This window comes from Scleropages formosus, chromosome 6 (genome assembly GCF_900964775.1).
Source record: "Scleropages formosus chromosome 6, fSclFor1.1, whole genome shotgun sequence".
Lineage (NCBI taxonomy): Eukaryota > Metazoa > Chordata > Actinopteri > Osteoglossiformes > Osteoglossidae > Scleropages > Scleropages formosus.
In genome coordinates this window covers 32,531,987-32,555,200 of record NC_041811.1, presented here as the reverse complement: position 1 = coordinate 32,555,200, position 23,214 = coordinate 32,531,987, and the positions used below count along the sequence as shown (strand labels likewise).

At 45.1% G+C, this 23,214-nt stretch overlaps 1 protein-coding gene across 12 annotated transcripts; it reads left to right on the top strand.

Moving 5' to 3' along the window:
- Nucleotides 1–286: 286 nt before the first annotated feature.
- On the top strand, nt 287–22,736 carry depdc5 (DEP domain containing 5, GATOR1 subcomplex subunit). Of its 12 annotated transcripts, none has more exons than XM_018754017.2 (43): nt 287–349; nt 1,121–1,244; nt 2,083–2,170; nt 2,262–2,308; nt 2,421–2,506; nt 2,594–2,677; nt 2,837–2,886; nt 2,990–3,059; nt 3,147–3,225; nt 3,361–3,422; nt 3,577–3,646; nt 4,017–4,089; nt 4,483–4,586; nt 4,911–4,985; nt 5,139–5,273; nt 5,362–5,423; nt 6,697–6,770; nt 7,042–7,111; nt 7,217–7,253; nt 7,458–7,578; nt 7,792–8,018; nt 8,335–8,535; nt 8,676–8,811; nt 8,926–9,020; nt 9,263–9,322; nt 11,434–11,638; nt 12,681–12,841; nt 13,070–13,190; nt 13,554–13,721; nt 14,035–14,266; nt 14,392–14,525; nt 14,882–14,990; nt 15,288–15,350; nt 15,800–15,972; nt 16,174–16,254; nt 16,402–16,534; nt 16,614–16,722; nt 16,980–17,219; nt 20,084–20,253; nt 20,527–20,698; nt 20,800–20,860; nt 21,044–21,126; nt 22,318–22,736. In XM_018754017.2, exons 2-43 carry the CDS (start codon nt 1,148–1,150, stop codon nt 22,614–22,616), a joined length of 4,917 nt encoding a protein of 1,638 aa, XP_018609533.1. In that variant the 5' UTR covers nt 287–349; nt 1,121–1,147; the 3' UTR covers nt 22,617–22,736. The 12 variants fall into 12 exon arrangements, 11 of the variants coding, with proteins under 11 accessions (XP_018609533.1, XP_018609556.1, XP_018609548.1 ...); XM_018754040.2 differs by lacking the exon at nt 287–349 and adding an exon at nt 369–457; XM_018754032.2 differs by lacking the exon at nt 287–349 and adding an exon at nt 375–502.
- Nucleotides 22,737–23,214: the final 478 nt, after the last annotated feature.

The following is a 23,214-nucleotide window of genomic DNA, read 5'->3' as shown; positions in this document are numbered from 1 at the left end:
TATGTGCAGTTTTGTCCTTTTGGATTTTACCGTGAAGCATCTTTAGCGCAGTATTCTACAAAGACTTCTTCTTTTTACTGTCATTAATATCTATATGTGTTAATGTGTATATGTGCTTCATAAAATTGAGTCTTTTAAGTACTGTAGTTTTGAAACATCTCCATCACTCACTTTTCCTTATAACAATTTATTCTGTTGTGTTTGCTTAAAGGGAACCATCAAAATGTGCATCGGAGCGTTTTGAGCCTTTTGGCTTCCCGTAGAGACTCTGTCTGACCAATAGGATTGCAACGGCCGTTCAGATGCCTGTTTACATAAACGCTGTGAAATAGCAACACTGCAAAATTTGGTAAAATGAATCTAGAATGTACTCCAGCAGTAAAAACTATGGAGTCAGTGACTATAATTAGGGATTATATCTGCTATTGAGTGACGTTTTCGTCTCAGAAAACGCACGGTAGTAAAACTTTTGCAATAAATGGACGATTTGTGTGTTTGTTAGGTAAACGCGACAATTATATTTACCTATAGTGTTGTCAGTTTATGTTAAGCCCGTTTGGACATAAATAAATAACATTAGAATTTAATTCAAACTTGATGCGCCATGGCATGTAAAGCTGTCAGGAAAACTCGATTTCCCAGGTGTCTTTGCGCCCATCTTTTTGTGTACAAAAAAAAATGGCGGAACTTGGTATCCGCTGTCCAGCCTGGCTGGTTAACTGCTCTTCAGTGGGTATTTCAGGAGGTTTTCTTGCACTGCCACGGGCAGGGTAATGTTTGTACATTTACATATTGTTGAAGGAAAGAGTTTCGTGGTGCAGAGTTTTCCTCTTGTCTCACAATGGTGGAAAACTCGTGTGAGTAGTAGGTACAGTTTTTTACTCAGTAGTAGCTGCACCTTCCCCTGTTTCCTGGGAGTTATTTGGGATAATGAATCATAAAAGAAGTACAGATGCTTTCCACTACTCAAGACGTATTGATCATTTTATATTTCTTTAATTGAAGACTGTGTTCTGGGAATGTGACAAATTGGGTGCTGTTGATGTTGTTTGTTAATTCCCTGCGTGATTTTATGATCTGTCTGCATTTTATTCTCTCTTCCATGGTGGTGAAAACAAAGGAGAGTGGAGCATCGCAGCCTCGCGTGATGGTGTCTGCAGCCGCAGCAACACGGCCAGTCGTCAGCATGAAGACTAACAGAACGTACAAACTAGTGCTCCACAAGAAAGGCTTTGGGGGGAGTGGTACGTGCATTCTTTCATTCAGTTAAATGTCAAGTTTGGGAAAGCCTTGCCACATACGGGGACAGCTGCCGGTAGCATTTTGGTTAAAGCTACTGTCTTCGGACCCAAAGGTCGCAGATTTGATTCCCACCTCCTGCTGTAGTGCCTTTTATCAAGGTACATGTACATTTATTTACTTAGTAGATGCTTTTCTCCAAAGCGACTTCCAATGAACTCTATGTAGTGTCATCAGCCCACACAACTTATTCACCAAGGTAACTTACACTGCTAGATACACTACTTACACTGGGTCACTCATTCATACAACAGTTGAACACACTCACTCTGTCAGACTGACTGACTCTCTGTCTGTTATATAATACTATACTATGATATAATAATATACCGTACCAGTATACACACACACACTTTCTGAACCGCTTGTCCCATACGGGGTCGCGGGGAGCCGGAGCCTAACCCGGCAACTTAAGGCGTAAGGCTGGAGGGGGAGGGGACACACCCAGGACGGGATGCCAGTTCGTCACAAGGCACCCCCAGCGGGACTCAAACCCCAGACCCACTGGAGAGCAGGACCTGGTCCAACCCACTGCACCACCACGCCCCCCTCAGTATAATATAACTATTTAAATATATATAATTAAAGACAATAAAATGGTTACAAATGGTTTAAGCTTATTGCAGCAAATTTGTCAGAGCACAACTTGGGGTGCGACCGCTTAATTGTATCACCGGTCGAACCCGAGTTGTTTACTCATGGCTGCTTTATAGAAGTCAGTGTCTCCAGTGATTGTTCCTCTGTTGCTGAATGGACCCTCATTGATCTGTCTCTGTTTTCCAGATGACGAGCTGATGGTGAACCCCAAAGTTTTCCCTCAAGTATCCATTGGTGACATTGTTGAAATTGCGCACCCAAATGATGAATACAGGTGATTATTGTGCATGCATAAAAAGGAAAGCAGGCATTAGCTGTATTGATTTTTATATTCGGGGCCAATTAAGATTCTTTCTCTGTTGCAGTCCCCTCCTTCTGCAGGTAAGGAGCCTGAAAGAAGACCTTCAGAAAGGTAAACCTTACTTGTACCTGTGCTCCCATGAAACCAGTGAAAATCTGTGACCAATGAGTTGTCTGAGTCCCCAGGTTGTAATAAGTTTGGTGGCGTGTCGTATGCTTTTCAGAGACGATAAGTGTGGATCAGACTGTTGCTCAAGCGTTCAAGCTGCGAGCCTATCAGGATGTTTATGTTAACATCGTAGATCCTAAGGTGAGGCGCCCCAGCATGTCCAACCAGACATGCACCCTACAAGGCAGTGTAATAAATGATCTTATAAGTTGTGTGTCTCTATACCAGGATGTTACTCTGGACCTTGTGGAGCTCACCTTCAAAGATCAGTACATTGGAAGAGGAGACATGTGGAGACTGAAGAAGAGTCTGGTGAGGCAGTGTGTACATGCGTGTTCATGTTTTTGTGTGTACTTTCCCATGATTACATTCTGTCTACCATGTTTGTTTGCTCTGTTTTTTCTAAAAATATTTTTAATTTTGTTATGTTCAGAGATCTCAGACTGTTCCACTTTCTCTTGGCTCTGCTAGGTGGGCACATGTGCCTATGTAACTCAGAAAGTAGAGTTTGCTGGAATCAGGTACTACTTCTAGTTGTCTGCTTTTGTGTGTTTAAACAAAGTAATGTGTGTATTTATGTCAATGTTCACTTTTCCTTGCCAACTGCTCACTTTTTATCATCAGAGCACAAGCTACTGAATTGTGGGTAAAAGGAGAGAAGGTAACCTGTGGGTATATCAGTGAAGACACCAGGGTACGTTCCTCTCCACATAAACGTAGCCACGTCAAGTGCGGTTATACCTTTTGTTGACTTGAAATCTTTGCTGTTGCTCACACGCAGGTGGTATTTCGCTCTGCCTCAGCAATGGTGTACATCTTTATTCAAATGAGCTGTGAAATGTGGGACTTTGATATCTATGGTAAGAGCTCATTTTGGACCTGTCACATGTGGGACTTTCTTATCTATGACACAGTAACATGACTCTGGATGACTGGCGTAATAGAACCGAAAAGAAACGTCTCTGGTGACGAAATGGGTATCTGTATGGTTTCAGGTGACTTGTACTTCGAGAAGGCAGTCAACGGTTTCCTGTCAGACCTCTTTGCCAAATGGAAGGTGGGTGAGCTACATGGAAGCAGGAGCACTGTGAAAAGCGTGTGTTCGTGTATGCATGACTGCACCCCGTGCAGGAATACACAAAAAGCAGTACAGTACTTTACTCTTTCTCTTAATGGCCAGCTTGGTTTAACTATGTTTTTGTGGCTTTCAGGAGAAGAACTGTAGCCATGAGGTGACGGTGGTGCTTTTCTCCCGCACGTTCTACAATGCCAAAACCATTGGTACGCTTTACTAACAGCAACGGAATACTGGAATACTGGAACTAAACGTTCCAGTTTCTGTTATGGTCCTTTGTAGGGTTGTCTTTTTACCCCAATTTACTCAATGTGTAGTAAAGTTTATGTATTTAGCGGGCGTGGTGGCGCAGTGCGTTGGACCGGGTCCTGCTCTCTGGTGGGTCTGGGGTTCGAGTCCCGCTTGGGGTGCCTTGCGACGGACTGGCGTCCCGTCCTGGGTGTGTCCCCTCCCCCTCCAGCCTTACGCCCTGAGTTGCTGGGTTAGGCTCCGGCTCCCCGCGATCCCGTATGGGACAAGCGGTTTGGAAAATGTGTGTGTGTGTGTGTGTTTATGTATTTATTTTTAATATTTCAGATGACTTTCCAGAAATCCTTAGAGGTTCTATCAGGCAAGATCACGAGGGCCGTTTCTATGAGGATTTTTACAGGTTGTTCTTTCTTTTTTTCTGTTTGTATGCACTTATGATGTGGTTCTGTGTGCAGCAGAAAGTGATTGTGTATGTTTCTCTTAACTGAGTGAATTTTTTTTAAATGTATTTATTTTTTTTTGAATATCTGTGTTATTTATTAGGTATTTGGAAGTGATGCAGATTTTTTCAGAATTTCTCCTGACATTTTTGGCATACATACAGAAATACAAGATCTGTTAAATGGGGGTTAAACTGCAAATTGGCAGACGAATTCTCTCACAGGCAGACACACATACACACACACACATTAATACATGCAGCATACACTTAGCTGGTATTTCATCATGGCAGAACCTGAAAATGAAACTGAATTGCTCATCTGGCCCAGTTACTTCTATGTTTTTCACACAGGGTGGTGGCACAGAATGAGAGACGAGAGGAGTGGACATCCCTGCTGATCACCATCAAGAAGCTCTTCATCCAGTATCCTGTGCTTGTCCGTTTAAAAGGAACAGGTGTGCAGAAACCACACGGTTTTGTTATATTTTATCAACAGAGAAAGTGGAGTACATGTGGGAGACAAGTGGACTTGGCTCTCAGTTTGTGGGAGTTGTGTATCTGAGTCACTCCGGTCTCTTTTTTTGCCTGTAGACAGTATGAATCACAGCTCATGCTGGGTATCTGCTGGTTAACTGTAGGAGACAGATTTTTTCCCTAATTTGTATGGTTTTGAAATTTTGTGAGAAAAATTTAAATGGACAAGCACTGAAAATGAAGAGTTGTTTGAGATTTGCTTTAAATGTTAATGCATTGGGTCTTTGTGTCATCCTTGATTACAGATGGATTTCCTAGTGGATACAACTCCACTGCAGTTCAGGGAAACTATCTAGAGGCCATCAACCTGTCATTTAACGGTAAGTGTGTGCACATACACACCAGCAGATCGTTTGCTGAATTAATCTGCAGTAGTTCTGCATTGACCAGACTGTTCTTTCACCGATGCTGACATTGGTTCTGGGTCAGTAGGTGAAAGGTGTGTTCTTCATAAATCACTGCTTCTGTCGCAGTATTTGACAAGCACTACATCAACCGCAATTTTGACCGTACGGGCCAGATGACAGTGGTCATCACCCCAGGAGTGGGTGTGTTTGAGGTGGACCGTCTGCTCATGATCCTCACCAAGCAACGCATGATCGACAATGGTATGGCTGACGCACAAAGCACGTTGAAACAGACCGAAGATCACTTTGGTGTGTATTTTACTTTAACCATGTCTGTCTGCACCTGCAGGCATTGGTGTTGACCTGGTGTGTATGGGGGAGCAGCCTCTCCATGCTGTCCCTCTTTTCAAGGTGAGGTTGACTTGGCTGCAGATATCCAGCCAGCTTTCCTGAAAGAATCTTTGATAGGTTCACATCTTGCCCTCCGGCTCCTCGTACTTCATCCTCTTCCTCTCATTGGCCTCCATGTTTTCCTCCCGTGGAACTTTAAACTCCAACAAAACACCCTGTCTGGATGGTTCAGACAGCATTGTAATCTCCAGCATTCAAGATGTTTCTGTGTTGCCTTCCTAAATCAGCCATCAACAGGTGATCTTGTGCTGTCATACATTTACATATTTATTAATTTAGAAGACACTTTTCTCCAAAGTGATGTAATCTCATAGAAAGCATCATATGAAGTCATACGATGCCCAGAAGTGATTCTGGTTATCAGTTCCATTTCTCCCACCCTCCCTAACAAATGATATAGCTTACCTTGTGGACTGATAGACTGCCACAGCGCTGAGCAATTGGTTATGTCGCCAATAATAGCAGCCCTCACTTACGGCTTTTGTCCAGCTGCCCAGGAGGTTCTCAGATATCCTTCTCTTTGGGCATAATGGAGAATCAACTTTTTCTCTGCTGAGTAGTTTTAGATGGACTTAAAAGCATGTCACTGACTGTCTGAATCAAGAGGCCCTTCCCATGAGACTTTGCAGTGCCTGTTCCCACCTTAAGCATGCTTCCTGCTGCTGCATCCCTACCATCCCAGCCATCTATTCCTTCACTATTTGCTGAGGACACCTCCTGAATCAGCTTTTGCTTCTCCTTTGCCTGGGCCTTATCATACCTCTGCAGTTGAACACTGCCCAAAGCAGGTCTTACTGGTGCTGCTGAGTCCACCACCATGCTGGGCCCAGGCCTCTGCCAACACACTCCACTTCTCACCTGGCCTCAGCTCACTGCCCCAGCAACCCTCGTATCTTTCCGGTCCCCATACTGTAGCCCTTCCCTTACTCATGTCACTCTAAAGACCTTCTCTTGTCTCCTGAAGAGTAGCTTATCTCCCTGCCCATACAAGGGATTGGTGTGGTAGCTTCAAGGCAGACCTAGCCGCATGTGGAAATAGAAGCTTATCCTTCCCACTGAATTAGATTTTCCTTTCATTTTTGTATAAAGGTTGTGATTGTATAGCTGTGACTGCCACTGCCCATCTTGAGGTTCCTTTGAGTCACAGAATAACACTTCCCACACTCCTTTATAGGCTGATTGTGTAACCCCTACAAGAGCTGTCCAGACCCCAGTCCATACTTGGCCTTGCTTCCGTACCTGTTTTGTTTGAATAGTGACTGTTGTTCCCCAGCTTCACAACCGCACTGTGCCGGGAGACTCCAGACTAGGGGATGACTACAACTTACCCCACTGGATCAACCACAGGTAGGGTCCAGGTGATTCCTGAGGAGGAATGACTGAAGAAACTGAAAGCGAGACAGGCAGACTCAAAAAGGGTTGTAGGAAGGGTCAGAAAGGTTTCTGGGAAAGAAGTTGGGTGATGTTAATGGGTATTATTTTCAAATTTAATGAAAGCAAGGTAGAGACAGCTGGTTTAGTGGGTTAAGGCAAGTGATGGGGAAAAGGTCTCTTTACACCAGGATTCTTAGTGTTCACATTTTTCCTTCTTCCTTTCCTGCTTAATCTGGGATTACAGCTTTTATACATCCAAAAGCCAGAGCTCCTGCAACTGCTTCACACCACGTATCAAACTGGCAGGCCGCAAGGTGAGAGGTTCGGTTGGGGGGGCACTGTTCCGCAAAGACATGCAGCCTGAATTGCTTCACTGGCCTCACTGCTGATTTGGTTTTTTTTCATTATGTCCCTCACAGGTGCAGAATGAAAAAATGCGGAGCAGCAAAGACCACAGTAAGAACAGTGGTTTTACATTTTGTAGTTGCTACATTTATAAAATTCAGTTCTTTTGTTTAAGAAATCTTTCTGTCAAATGTTTAAGAAATCACTTTTTCTAAAATCCTTTCTAGTCCTGCAATGAATAAAATTTCTGTTGAAATGTAAAATCAATCTTTGGCGGAGAGGTACTGCCTTACAAACCAATCTGTCCCCTCTGAGGTCTGGGAACACCAAAGGACTCTGAGAACAGTTTACCTATCCAGGTGGACTACGATGCATATGATGCCCAAGTGTTCAGGCTGCCTGGGCCAAGCCGAACCCAAAGGAGCACCAACTTACGGTACTGATTGGGGAACTCGTGCACATCTATAATGAATGCAGATCTGCACCACACACTGCACTGGCACTAATTCCACACTTCTCTCTAACTGCTACAGCAGCTCTTTTGCACATCAGCATTGTGCATTATTTAGTCAATGTATCACTGTTGCCAGTACTTCAGCAAGTGTGAGCAAAGTTAAACTGGCTCTAAACCCCCATTCCCCTTTCTCAGAGCGGTGCGGGAGAGGGAAGCTAGTGTGCGGAAGAGTTGGGGCTCGATGGATGTAAGTGGGGGAGGCGGGGGGTCCCCACCTGCACGGGCTCCTGCTGGCCCAGAGGAGCAGCGGAGCCTGGCCTCTGATGATAGTCTGGGACGTGTCTCCAACATACTGCTGATCCCCCGCCTGCCCCTGGCCCAGTATGAGGTCAGCAGCTCGCTGGGTTACACCAGCACCAGAGGTACTGTACCTGAAGAATAACTGTGTTTAATGTTGTCAAAGGTTGAATGTTATAGCCTATGTACAACAAGGTATAACTGCATAACTTCATGTGATCAAATGCAATTATTCAGTGGCTGTACACTACAGTGTATACAAGCATAAAGCAGCCGAAGTGCATGGAAGTGTGGGGTAGGTTATCAAGGTTTCTAACTCTGATGGAGAAAAGGAGTGTAAAGGAAGCTTGAAACATTTCAGCGTACTGGTGGGTAGAGGACTCTCGGCAGTGGAAATGTAGTGTGGTAAAGTAGCAAGAGCCATCCCTCCTTTTCACACAGAGCTGCTGGAGAAGATGATGGATTCCCAGCGGGACTTGAGTGCGCCTGGACGCTTCACTGTGGGCAGCGCCGAGTCCACATTGCACGTGCGTCCTGGTGGCTACACTCCACAGAGGGCACTAATCAACCCATTTGCCCCCTCCCGCATGCCCATGAAGCTCACGTCCAACCGCCGTCGATGGATGCACACCTTTCCAATTGGTGGGTGAGCATGAACCTGAACACTGATGTGTAAATATGCTTGCGTATATGGACTCTACGTAAACATTAATACACGCTGGGACGGACACACACACACACACACACACACGAATCTAAATATTGGTTTGAACCAATTCCAGGCCCATCTGGAGAGCCCATCCAGATCCATCACCAGACACGGCAGAACATGGCTGAGCTACAGGGGAGTGAGCAAAGGGACCCTGCCCATACCTCTGCAGAGCTGTTGGAGCTTGCCTATCATGAGGCTACTGGCAGGTTAGCCACATGGATAGAAATTCCCACTTGGACCCCACTATCACCAGGTTGTAAGTACATTGCAGCTTGGCTGTAAATGTAGTTGTATCACCACCCACGTGTGGGTCTGTTCAGGAGGACGGCAACTCGCCTGGTGGGAGAGAGCGGATTCTATACAGGTGTGGGCACAGATGACCTCACAGGAAGTCCCGCCAGCAGCAACAGCACAGGTACCGGATGCATTTTAAAGCAACTCCTCATGCACCGTAAGCTCATGAATTTTCCAGTTTCATGGATAATAACTAGTTTTTTTTACCAGTCACCCAAATTTAAACTGGTCAGCAGTGACAAATGTTACTACCGATGGAGTGTTACCAGGTCATATTTTTGTATTATAATCATATGTGTTAGTACCAATTTCACATTGTTGCTGATGGTTCTGATGATGATCATGATGAGAATATTTGTGCAGAAACTCCTATCAACCGCGGCTCATCATTTGAAGACTCCTCTTCTAACTGTCCTGAACCAAGTGAGTTGGAGGTCCTGCTGTCAGAGTAAAATTACAGAAAACTGTGCACATGTACAATACCTCCAGACATATTGTTATAATGTCATAATGCTTACAGTATGCAAGCAATCGTACTGTATATCATAAGAGACCAAAGTTTATTCTCTGTTAAACTTCACTTAAAAGGGAGCTTAAAGCCCTCAGTTAGGTCTGTTTTGTAAAAGATATTGGATGTGTGTGCATGATCGTGGCTTGGTCCCGGAGCTTGCCAAGTCAAGAACCTGCATTGTTTCTTTTCGTGCCTTTGTTTACCTGGGTGTGTGCCATCGTTTGCAAAAAGTTGAAGACTTAAGATATTTAAAATGACATTAGTGCTAAGACTATTGGTAACTCAGAAGGATGAGTTTATTTGGTGAGTTGGCTTTTCTTGTGTGACCATTTTGTTACCAGTTGAGGTAACATTATTGGTGTGTAACAAGGAAAAGGAGGGGAGGAGTTTGTTTCTATGGGTTGTGATGAAATCCGGCATGTGGATTTGGATGCTGTCGGAGAGCTGGTGAGAGGTAAGGATCTCTTGCAGCAAAGAGAGCCTAAGCTGAAGCAAATAGGTTCAACACATCCAAAAATATCAGCAGCGAAAGTTCGAGGTCAGTGTCAAATTGATTGGCCAGTCACAGCTGCCCACCTATCAGGGTGACCCGGTAGCCTATATAAAGACGTTCCTCCCACATCCCCTCCTCTTTACTTTCTATGCACTGACGATGTTGTCTTGATTGATGACAAAATGTTCTGAATTATTGTCCTGTAGATCTTCATGTGTCTTCAACTTTCTGCTGAAAGGTGTCAAGGTCGCATGTGGTGAGACTGGTGAGGCTGTTGACTGGAGAAGCCCTTAGTCTGCTTGTGCTTGGGTGGCATAGCTGTACTTAGGTTAGACTGAGATACCTGACCAGTGAACATTTTAACCAAGATGGAATAAATTGCATTTCATGGACAGTTTTAAATTCCATCCCCAAATAAGACCACACTGCTAATGTCAGTACAAAGGGTTAGTGAGGTTAGGTGAGGGAAGAAGGAACCACCTGGAAAGGAGTATAACGTATAACAGCACTCTATTTCAGTTCTATGTCATAAGGCTGCTGTAGTCGAGGCATAGGGAGTCTAGTCTGACTCAACTGGAGAGGCATCCTTGGTTCTCACCTGGGGATGAGGACTCACTATGGTTATTGGCAGTCTTCTTTTTGCCATTATTTTGGGCTTTGCGCTGATCACCTGAGGCTTGTCTGTTAATAAAGACAGAACTCTTAGAATGAACCCCTCTACTTTCATCTGTATCTCTCCCTCTTCCCTTTCTTTCTTTCCCCCTCTCTCATTGTTAGTTACTCATTCTTTAATTTTTACATTCCCTCTGATTCTCCTCCCACTGGTGGAGGGACAACTACAGGCCTTTTTTGGGGTTTGTGCTTCTGGCTTCTTTGTGACCACCGTAACAGGCTGCTTCGAAAGACCGTATCCTGCTGTGTGTGTGTGTGTGTGTGTGTGTGTGTGTGTGTGTGTGTGTGTGTGTGTGTGTGTGCGCACGCATGGACATGTGCTTGCACGCTGGCTGCCACCTTTTTCGCACACTGCACCACAATGGTCCCCACAAAGTGAATGATAATTGACATAATTACTTGCATGTGTCAATCTGAACTGCACACTCTCAATGCGATCACTGCCATCTGGACCAATGAAGACAATGAAAGTAACACACTACCTTGTTTCTTTTTCCCTCTCTCTTCTTCTCTCTGTTTGTCCATTTCTGTTTGCTTGTCTCTTGCGTGACTCCCCCCCCCGCCCCCCCAATTGTCGTGCTGATCACACCCTTCCTTTTCATCTCGACACGGTTGGCTTCACTTATAACTCTCCGTCTCACATTCACTCTTCCAAATCATACATCCATGCAAACCTTTCCCATCACGTCCTTTGTTCTTTTCCTCCTCCTTCCTTGTATGATCTGACCCCACTTGTCTTTTGTTACCTGCCCTGTTCCCTCTGTGTCGCACCCCTGTTTATTTATTCGTCTATCCTACCTACTTCTTCATGGGTTCGGTGTGTTTTTGTGTGTGTACGTGTGTCTGCGTGCATGGGAGGTGGGGGGGTTCACCATGAAGCCCTGCTGCTATCTGCACCCCCAACAGTGCCCAGCTTCTGCTGCACGGTGGGGGTGGACTGGAAGTCGCTGACCACACCAGCTTGCCTGCCCCTCACCACCGACTACTTCCCTGACCGGCAGGCGTTGCAAAATGACTACACAGAGGGCTGCTATGACCTGCTGCCCCACACTGACATGGACAGGTGCTGATGGTTTTGCCCCCCCCCCCCCTTTTTTTTTTTTTAAAAACACCAGGGTGTTGGGAGGGAAAAAAGGAAATTTGTCAGTTTCCAGTGAAGAATATCAACTTATAAAGTGTAGTGAAAGCAAATAGTCTGTAAGGGACATGGAGAGCAAACACATGGTCCCTAAGGAGATAGCTGGTATCGTAGTGGTTATAGCTACTTTCTTTGGACCCAAAGCTCACAGATTCGATTCCCATCTTCAGCTGTAGTACACTTGAACAAGGTACTTAGCATAAAATTGCTCCAGTAAATTACCCAGCTGTATGTAAATGGGTAAATAATTGTAACCTTGCCATTGTAAGTTTCTTTGGCAAAAAGTGTCAGCTAAATGAATTAATGTGATCTGAGATGTTTCAAAGTCCAGTTGTGACTAGGAGATCTAGTAGTGAAAAAACTGGCTTTCTTCATTTAGGAAAGCTGGAAAGGTTAGTAGAGAACGCCTCTCAGATGTTTGTTTGTTTGTTTGTTTATTTAGCTGTTGCTTTTCTCTCAAGCGACTTAGAATGTTTATTGTGTGGAGCCTTAAGAATTATATCAGTGAACTACACGTTACTGACTGCAAGCCCTGAGGTGTGTGTCAGTCCTCCAGTTGGCACTTAGTCCAGCCACATGATAACAGTTCACTTGCAATGTGTAAGGAAATGGTGTTGGAGGAGTGTAAATGGAAAGACCATGTGCCAGTGCTGCCCTCTGCTCCCTGGTTTTCTTGGGAGCAATAAAGTAATGGATATGACTGAATTCAGAATCATGGTGGAAATAGATAAAGCAGTCAACTGTAGGTTAGGGTTTGATCTGATTCTGTAGGGTAAAGAAACAGCTGGACCAGCATATTTTGCTTCCTAGATGGAATCCAATGCGGAAAACAAGAGTCATAACAATGTAATATCCATGTTTTTTTTTTTTTTTTTTTTTCCCCCCCCTCGTAGCACAGTTGTGCAGGTGGATTGACCTCTGGTCCTGTGGATTTATTTCTTTTTTCAAACCCCATCCCTCAACCTAGGCGGGATGATGATGCTCCAGTCATGACCGCCCCCCAGGTTTTTGAAGAGTTCATAAGTCAACGTTTGATGCAAGGCTACCAGATCATTGTCCAAGCCAGTGTCAGGAAGCCTGCCCCCACAATGGTCCCGCCTCTCAGCAGCAGCCCTCTCTACTCCAGAGGTGCTCATGCTCCCACCATCACTTTCAACTCATCCTATTCTGCAATATTGTAGTGTGCCATGTATACAAACACAAATTGTAAACAATGCAGTGATCTCAGATGTAACTAAAGTACTGTAATGTCACTGTGCCAGAGACCTGTAACCTCATTGTGGTGTGTGTGTGTGTGTGTGTGTGTGTGTGTGTGTGTGTGTGTGTGTGTATATATACACACATTCCCATCCACAGGTCTGGTTTCCCGTCGGAGGCCAGAGGATGAAGAGAGTGTGTATTGGCTCAGCATGGGCCGGACGTTCCACAAGGTCTGCCTGAAGGACAAGATCATCACTGTCACCCGCTACCTGCCCAAGTGAGTCTTGCATTGACTGACTGACTAATGGACTCGCTTACTGGCACACAGGCAATGATGTGAATGAGGACAGAAATGCTTTCAGACAGGCAGCCACATGGGCTCACAGAAGGACACAGAGATGTGCACTGACAGTCACTGAAATATGCTGTCTCTCAACCGCAAGAACAGCGAGGAAAAATGCAGTACGACATGGGCCAACGCAGTGTATAGACACTCAGGCTGGAAGACTGACATCCTGATTTAGGAATTGCCATTGAGACACTCGGATACACTGACAGAAACAATGACCACAGTGTAAACTTATATTCCGTCAGAACCTGCTCTTATCCTGTCACATGTTGCCTCGGTCACGTGTGCCAGGTACCCCTACGAGTCGGCCCAGATCCAGTACAGCTACAGCCTGTGCCCCCCAAACCTGGATGCCCAGTTCATGTCATGCTGGGTAGAGTTCAGCCACGAGCGCCTTGAGGAGTACAAGTGGAACTATCTCGACCAGTACATCTGCTCAGCTGGCTCTGAGGACTTCAGGTACTGGCGTTCCAGGGGCAGCCTGCCTCCTCTTTTAACCTGCGTTGAGTAGACGTCCTATCAGTGTTTATTTTATTCCCTTAGTGGCTCTAAATTTGTGTCTCCTTACAAGACATATAAATGAACAATAGATAAAATCAAGCTTACTCGCCTATTGATAAACTTGAAACTAGGTCGATGGAGCAAAAATGTGAAATTGTACATTTCTGCCAGAACTTTGCATATAATATATATGCAAACAGTAGTGCAGATTTTTTTTTCCTTTCTTGCAGTGCAATGCATACATTTCACTTGTTCTGCTCCATTTTTTCAGCCTGATTGACTCGCTCAAGTTCTGGCGCACGCGATTCCTTCTGCTGCCAGCGGGGGGCACTCGGCGAGCAGCAGAAGCGGAAGGCCGCTGGGATATGTATGGGGAGGGGCCCGGGGTGAGCCGCGAGGGCATTATTGGGGCAGGGGACTGGGCTCTGCTGGACGGCTTCATACGCTTCCTGGAAGGCCTTAACCGCATCCGCAGACGGCACCGTTCAGACCGCATCATCCGGGTATGCAGAGTGGACCGGGGAGAGTCTGAACAGAAGATAGTGACCATGTTTTTACACTAAAACCTTAGTCCAGTTCTCATTGTCTGAGTTCCTGTTCCTGGCTTACATTATATCCTTCTTTACAGAAAGGAGCTGCAATTAAGGGGCTTCAGGTAACGGGACCCCTTTCCGCTTATCCCCTTGAGCCCACAGCGCCCCCAATGGGCAAGAAGGGTACCTCGGCCCTGTCCGCCCTGCTAGAGATGGATGCCAATCAGAAGTTAGTAATGGTACCCCCTTTGCAAATCAGTCAAAAGCTCAAATGATCAAATGGAATCAAAAGTTGGGGGACAGCTGGTGGTTAGAGTTACTGCCTTTGGACCCAAAGGTTGCAGGTTTGAATCCCACCTCTGGCTGTACTACCCTAAGCAAGGTAATTTTGTTAAATTGCTCCAATAAAATTACCCAGCTCTGTAAGTGGGGAAATAATTGTAGTCAACTTAACATTGTATACACACACAGAGTCCCTCACCATTTACATTATCTTCTTTTAACTTAGTTAATGTAAATGTAATGTAAAAGGTGACAGGTAAGTGTATTGTCTTGCATGGTGGTGCTGACAGACTTTCTTTCCAGGAGCTTGGAAGAGCAGCAGGCCACACTTCACGCTGGCAAGGCCTCAGTCCCCTTTAGTGATTCTGCATCTGTATCCATGGCAACAACCTATGTAGACAGCCCACGGAAGGTAAGGGATGTTGGCCTGGATGTGTTATTTTAGACTGTTTTTAGTGTTCGTGTGTGTGGTTTTTTTGTCTTTTATTAAAGCAATGTAGCCTGTGGGGGTATCTGTTTCTCTATTATTCACGGTCATTCTACCCAGGGTATCTGTACCTTTCCGCTCTCCCCTCTTCCTTCCTTCCTTCCTTGTGCACTTCTCAGTGTTTATGATGTTCCCTTTTATTTCATTGGCCTCTGCTATATTTCTCCTGTTCTCCCCTCTCTCTGTCTCTCTCTCTCTTTCCCTCCCTCTCTGAGCTTGCAGGACTCGGCCTTCTTTTTGGACTTTGTTCGTAGTCCCCGCTCCTCCTACATCTGTCACTCTCAGGTCAGTACCTCTGCTCTGGGGTATTTGCAGCTCCTGCCGCCTGCTTTGCTGCCCTGCTGCAATTGTGTTCACCGCACGGCCCTGCCTCCGCTTTGCATTGTGTCTGCTGCTTATTAGCATGTTTGTGTGAAGGTGGCTAAATGTAGCAGCTAATATCTTACACCTCATCACACGACCTTCCTGTCACTCAAAGGAGTGGCAGACAAAATTATTTTGTATTAGTGGAGCTTCTTGTAGTCTGCTGCTCACTCTTTTATTGGATGATCTTCTGTTAACATTGCATGTTCTTCAGGTAGAGTCAGAATGTTTTGACTGTGCACTGTTGTAGGTTGATGGCCGTACATGATTTTGCTTTTGATTTGTATCTGATGTATATATTTATTTTTTGTTGCTAATATTTGCCAACATGAGATTCATTATAATTGAAATCTTCTGACTGGCTGTTGTAGATGGCAGTTGACCAGGCAGTGGCCAGTGCTTTGGACAGTGGGACAACTGACAAGGGGGTCTTCCAGGCAGGGGACCGTATTGCTGCTGGGGGTCCCGCCCATCTTGCTGGCAGCATTGCAGCACAGGCTCTTGGGGAGGTGGGACCAAGTTCAGGTGCCACCACAGAGACCAGGTGAGATAGTATGGCAGGGAGGGTTGCATTCTAGTTTGAACAGTGTCAGGTCAGGGAGCCTGGAAATCCAGGGCATGTTTCACCAAATACTGGTCCACATATTCTGGCCTATAAAGTGTAAACATATGGTGTAAATATATAGACCGGAACAGATGTGAGTTGGTGCTGAGTGTTGCTGTGACGTCTGGTGTTTTATTGCAGTGGGCAGTCTGGCACGGGAGTTTTAAGTCTATCATCCTCCTCAACGTTGATGGATATCCTGGAGGCCATCAAGCACCCCACGTGAGATCCAAATTGCCATGCTGTTTGTGTGCATCCGTGTCATTGTGTGTGAAAGAAAGATGCCATCATCCGTATGTGTGTATTGTTTTACTCTCCATGGATCTGCCATGTTTTGTGCATACCTCTGCTTGCGTGTATTTTGTGCAGGACTGGTGTGCAACTCCTACCTGAGCAGAAGGGTCTGCCACCTCACTGTTTCATCAGCGCCGAGGTTGTCCATTGGCTGGTCAATAATGTGGAGGGTGTGGCCACACAAGGCATGGCTGTAGACATAATGCAGGTGGGTTGTCTGTTACGTATGTGTGTATTTGCCCGAGTTTCTTCACTCTAGATATCATTTTCTGTTGTCCCCTGAGCAGAAGATGCTGGATGAGGGTCAAATAGCTCACGCATCAGGCGAGGCCATGCGCATCTTTGTCTATGGCTTCTACTTCTACAGGATCACAGCTGACAGAGACACAGACCGTGGTGAGAAACATCAGTACTTCTACACCGCTTCCTCTCACTGTCGTACCTCCGGTCTCACTCCAGCCAAGACTTCCTGTCCTGCACTCTGACACATTCTGTTACACTTCCTGTTGTGCTCATGCTTCTACTTCCAGTAGCAGCAAATTTCACACATGCTTACACTTAATGTTGCTTTTGCTGGAAATGAGAATGCTGGAACTGCCCAACAATTACCTCAGCAAGTCTCTTCTTCCTGCTTTCCTCATCCTTTTCCCTAGGCCCATCCAGTCAGCTGCCCACTGCAGCGGGTGGAGGCTGGTCAACGGCTGCCCTAGAGGACTTCACTCTGTTTCAACGGAAGTGGTTTGAGGTGGCTGTGGTGCTGGAAGAGCGGAGACCCTGCGATCTGCCTGCCTTCCTGCTGCCCTGGCTGCCTAGCCGGCCCGCCTCCTACGCAAGTAGGCACAGCTCCTTCAGCCGCAGCTTCGGGGGACGCAGCCAGGCTGCCGCACTGCTAGGTATACACAGCCCACCCACCGTTCCAACCCTGGTGGTGTCCCAATAGCCTGGTGCCCAGAGGAAGGGGATGTCACAAGGAGCTGGGCTTTAACATCACAAGCATCCATATGAGTTCACTCACTAAACCTGTTCATGACTGGCTCAGTAGTTTCTAAACATGAACTTACTCCTAACAACCTGCACAAAACACTTAACGCCACCCTGTGTGGACCACTTTAAAGTATCTTTATTCTGAGTACCTTAACAAAACCTGCTCAACACTGACCAAGTGCAGCCTAATTCATCTTTACTCCATCAGATTGAACACAGTTTACCTTTAGATTCAGGCATTTGGCGGATGCGTTTTTTCAAAGTGATGCACAGCACAGAGTACATGATGGCGCATTTAATGACACACAGAGCTTGGGTGACGAATGCGCAATTATCAGACCATGGCTTGCCTGTCCCTGCTGCCGTTTTGCTGCCCTACTACCAAGTCATTAAGCGCATTACGAGCTACACCCTTAACACACAGCTTATGCAAGTCATGCATTGCATCATGATAGACTGCACATGGCAACACACCCACACACCTCCTCTGTGTTAAATCACAGCATGGTCAGACTGTGCTTAACAGCATAAGGGTAAGGCTTTGAATGAGAGATTCCTAAAAAATGGCCAGGGACGGTATCAGCCAGTGTCTTCTCACAACTGCTCAGTTACACATTTATGAGTTTCCAGTCTTTTTTTCCCTCTCAAATATACGTATCCATTTTTAAGCTTTGGCAGGTTTCATTAGCTCACATGCTTTGCAATATTCAGGTTTGGCATGTCTAACTTTTTTTGTGAAGACAGCAATGTAGAAATCCTCCATCAATATTCAGACCTTTCTGTTCTTTGTTTACTATGATAAAATCCATGGCTTCGTGTGATGTCTCCCCTCTGGGACATCCTTCCCTCTTCACTGGGTTGCATGCTGCTGCTCATGATTGGGTCAGATGGTAGTGGTGGAGCATTATGTTCCCGTCATGCACAAAAAAATGTAATTTCTGTGATTGCAAATTAGACACCCTGCATGGCTCCTCCCATTGACCTGCACCCTTAAATCAGAGCACTAATGATTGTTTTGGTGTTCAGTGCATGCTATGGTAGTGGCTGTGGTACTGTACTGTAGTGTAGTGGTATGGGCTGTCTGTTCCTCCAGCTGACACAAAACATCCTCGTAATGTTGCTGGTATCAGCAACATTATGACAATGTTCTGTGATTGTCAATGTCCCTCTTTCCTGCCATCTTAAAATTTATTTGCCATTTTTTTTGTACTTGTGTGCCGCCTTTGGAAAAAAACACGTTCATGTGATCCACACATGGGCAGTTCCAGACCTAAAAGACCAGGCTCCAAGTTCTCTAAATGTGATCCAATCTCTGAGTGAAGGGCTGAGATTGCAGGTCAAGTGAAATCCAATCCAAGAGACTCCTTGGTGCAGACTGGATCTACCAGTGTGGCTGGCTCTCTCTTTGGTAATATTCACTTCTACCTGGGTTTTTATCCAAGTATCACTAGCTCTGAAGGCTGATTTGTACTGGATCTCTATCTTGGTTTGTGTCTGTGTGTTAATTTTTGCCTAGGTGTATGTGTAATCCTTCTGTCAGTCATAGGTATAACAAGAGGGGACATGTTCTCCTATGTTCAATCAAACCTAATGTGTCTCCCCAATATTTGTGTATAACTCCAATGAGTACTATTGGTAAGTTTTTGGTCCCCAGATACCTGACAAATTATTCTGACTGTGGTTCAATCAGCTCTGAAGTTTTTGACACTAGGTTATTATTGCCTACATCAGAGGTTTGAAACTCTAGACCAAAGGGTTGTAGGATATGCTGGTTTTTCTCCATGAACCTTTAAATGTCCCCCCCCCCTTCCTGCTGGATTGGTCATTGAACATATATTTAAGTCATGTTAATCTGAGTGTTGGTTTGGAAAGTCACTGTTTTACAGTAATATTAATTTGTTGGTTTTGACAGAGTAGTTTTCTAATGGCTACCTTTTGCCTCTTTGCTCCTTTTGTGAACCCTGCAAAAAGAAGAAAAATTAGCTTAACTTTTAAATTGATCAGATTCATTTTTTAAGATAATGTACTTAATTCAGTTTTTATGTGCTTTGGTAAAAGTGCTCTTCTCAGTTATGTGACACAGATACACATGCTTCATTGTTGAAGGGGTAAGAATGGTTAAGTAAACACTGATTCGTCAAAATAACTCCATAATTTATATGTGCTAGAAAAATGCTTTAAAAACACATGCTTGGCATAATATGAGTTCAGCACAAATTTATAGATAGTCCTCTGTGATCTGTTGAACAGTTTAGACAAAAATAGGTTAATTAATTAGATCCTATGAAAGAACAGCATATCCTGGGACCTGCTAGGTACTGAGTTTGACAACCCTGATTTACACTATTATTTTCAGTGGTAAAAGGTGCGATCTGTTTCTGTGACTCATAGTAAACCTGTAGTAAACCCCGGCATGGGTTAAACACGGTCTGTTTCTATTGCGTTTTATACCATTACTTACTGTTTTAGTTGTTTTATTACCATTATTATGCACACTTACAGGCTTTGAGTCTGTAAGAACTGTATGTATAGGGTCCAGTATGAAAAAGAAATTTTCTTTTGCAAGACTGAGTAAAACGGGAAAGACGGCAAGATAGGTTTGAGCAAGATCGTGAAATGTGTGTGCTGTGTAAATAAGTACTAATTTATTTGAGGAACTAATCGAAAACTACCAACCCACCCCAATGATTTGCGCCCATCTCCCAATATACCCATCCTCCGCGCACCCCTTCCCACTGCCGTTTTGTCCCCCTGCTGCTGGCCATGGCCCCAGCTGCCACCGTACCAGAACAGAAGACAGTCACGCTGGACGTGGACGTGAACAACCGCAGTGATCGCACGGAGTGGTGCAGCTGCTATTACCATGGCAACTTCTCCCTCAATGCAGCCTTCGAGATCAAGCTGCACTGGATGGCAGCCACAGCCGCGGTCCTCTTCGAGATGGTGAGATGCATCTCTCAGAAATCATTAGTCATTTTTACAGTATTGTCATGGTTTTGATCCTCTTCTGACTGGCTTGTAGCGTTACACTGTCTTCGTGGTAATGTGTCATACTAAATGTACACCGGGGTCCACAGATTCTTGAGTTGACCATTCATATGACACCTTTTATAGCTGAACTAGGAATCTTTTTCAGGGCAGTAACAAATTAAAAGGCCTGGTGGGCATGTCTGTATTTGGAGTGTAGCAGAAAATCTTTGTCTACCCAACCTGTAGGTACAGGGCTGGCATAGGAAGGCAGCATCTTGTGGCTTCCTGCTGGTACCTGCCCTAGAGGTGCCCTTTGCCCTGCCTTCGTACCTGTATGGTGACCCTTTGCGTGCCCAGCTCTTCATCCCTCTGCATATCAACTGCTTGCTGAGGGAAGGCAGTGACAACCTGTTTGAAGGTAGAGACTGACGTCCCATTGTTGTCTTATTTTGGTATTACTATTTTAGCTGCAGTGTCAGTGTTTGACACATTGCCTTTCATCAACCGTAACACTTACAGGATTTGAACCAGAAACCTACTGGGACAGAATGCAGCTTTTCCAGGAGGCAATTCTTTACAGGTAGATGCTAATTCAGTGTCTTTTCATCACGATAGATGTAGTTTTTGCCCTAGGGGAGAACTGCAGTTGTATGTGTTGTTCTGGTAAGCCATGACAGATACTTATCTTCCCGATAGCTACAGACTTTGCTTGTAAATGTACAGAAAACTGCAGTCCTTATACCACCCTTTCTCTCTGGCACAGGTTTGGTTTTGTCCAGGATAAGTTCTCAGCCTCTGCTTTTAACTTCCCATCAGAGAATAAGCCACAGTACATCCACGTCACAGGTATGCATGTTCCTCCATTCTGCTTTAACAGCTATGGCAGGTTTTCACTGCAGTCACTACATTTCACTTCAACATTTCAATGACTTATTATAATGCCACTTGTTAGTATCACAGAGCTAATATCTCAAAGAAACCCTGATTGTAGTGAAAACCTGCCATAGCTGTTAGCAGCAGTACTGCAGTAAACTGGTTCCTTGTGTTACAAATGTTCAAGTGACAGTTTTTCAATGATGTGAATTTTCCAGTTTGTTTTAAAATATATTTTCTTCACATATTTATTATCTTTTTGTGTGTTGTAGAGCAAAAGCAACCAGCATCTCCACTCTTAGCCATGATGTGTCAATAAAACGCACTAGAATACAATAGGTGTATGAGATGAGGCGTTAATGAGATGAATTGGTCAGCAGTTGTCATTGGAGTTGGTGGTGAAGTGGTATTTCTATCCATTCATTTAAAACTAGCTTTACTGTAGCTCAGATTTCATAAAATGTTGTCTTTATGTAATATTTTTATTTTTTTATAGGTGTGTCCAACATTTTTACAGAATCGAACCCTTAAACTAAGGTTATATTGATTGTGTAGATAAAGAAAGTTGGGAAGAGGCCAGAAGCTGAGAAGGCACTGAGATGAATTGGTCAGAAACTGGGATTAAACAGGAGGTTATGAAGGAGATATATTTTTAGTCATTTCAAATTACGCTGTGGTGGACTTGGCACCCTGTGCAACTTCTGACCTCCATGGGCTCCAGTCTGCTGTGACCCTGCTTTGGATAAATTGTTACTGAAGTACTTCCATGTATTATCAATATTTTTTTAATTTTTATTTATTATAGCTTTAGCTGACCTTTTTTTCCTTTTACAGAACCTAACCCATGAATAAATTGAGGGATGTCTCTGCTGTAAAAGTGATTCCCCTCCATTGTATTCCTAAAATCAGGAGTTGGTGCATACAGTATTTACAGCTCTCGTTTTCCTCTTCTGTTGCTTCCTTCTTTTACTCTGTTCCCTGTATCATTCCTTCCAATGCTCTTTTCTCCATGTACCATTACCATTTTTTTTTCTCTTGGCTCCAACAATTCCTCCTTTGTTGCTCTCTCTTTTACCCCTCCAACTACTGTCCTCCCCCTCAACTTTTCACTGTACAATCTCCCTTCTTCCATCCATACATCAATCCCTGCCATCTCTCTGTCAGGCACAGTCTTCCTCCAGCTGCCCTACTCCAAAAGGAAGTACTCCAGTGGGCAGCAGCGGAGACGCAGGAACTCCACGACCTCGGCCACACAAAGCTTGTTTGGTGCCGAAGAGCGGGTGGGCTACAACTGGGCCTACAACACAATGCTGACCAAAGCGTGGCGCACAGGGGTGCTGGGAGACGAGCGGCTGGCTGACCGCCTGCTGCGTGACTTCACTGACTTCTGTGCCAACAAGGACAACCGGCTGGTGGCGTTCTGGGAGAGTTGCGTGGAGAAGATGAATGCCAGTGCTCCTTAACGGAGAAAGCCGACTGACCGAAGGACACTTCCTGTACAGAGGTCAAAGAGCGGAGAACAGGCTTTTTATGCCTCACACTGGACCCCTGTATTTTGTACAGTATAAATAAATACTTATCCACACGGGTCACTGGTGCTGCTTCTGTTTTGATATAGCCATTTACTTTGTTTCCTACGGGAGCACTGTATTTTGCAACGTGTGTATTTCTGCGATCGACTCATCGAGGCACTGACAGGTGTATAAGCGAACTCTAGTTCGTACTGCGTTAGATACAAATTTATACATTGTTCGAACTTTGACCATTTTCGATGAAATGACCAAGGTGACTCATTGCGGAAGTGTTCTAAGCGACAACTGGGAGTGGGAGCCTTGCATTTCTTATGTTTGCGCTAAGTGTCAGAAGAAGGCCCACAGCGCTCCCATTTACATAAGCGACCTTGGCATAAATGTGAATCGAGCCACTGCTCGCGCGGTTTCTGCGGACGCGACACGACCGGCGACATTTATTTGCTCGACGGGCGTTAGCAAGCAGCGTCGCCGTCGCAGTTTCGCGGGACGCGCCTCGGACTTGCGCCTCGGACTTGCACCCGGCTCCTGT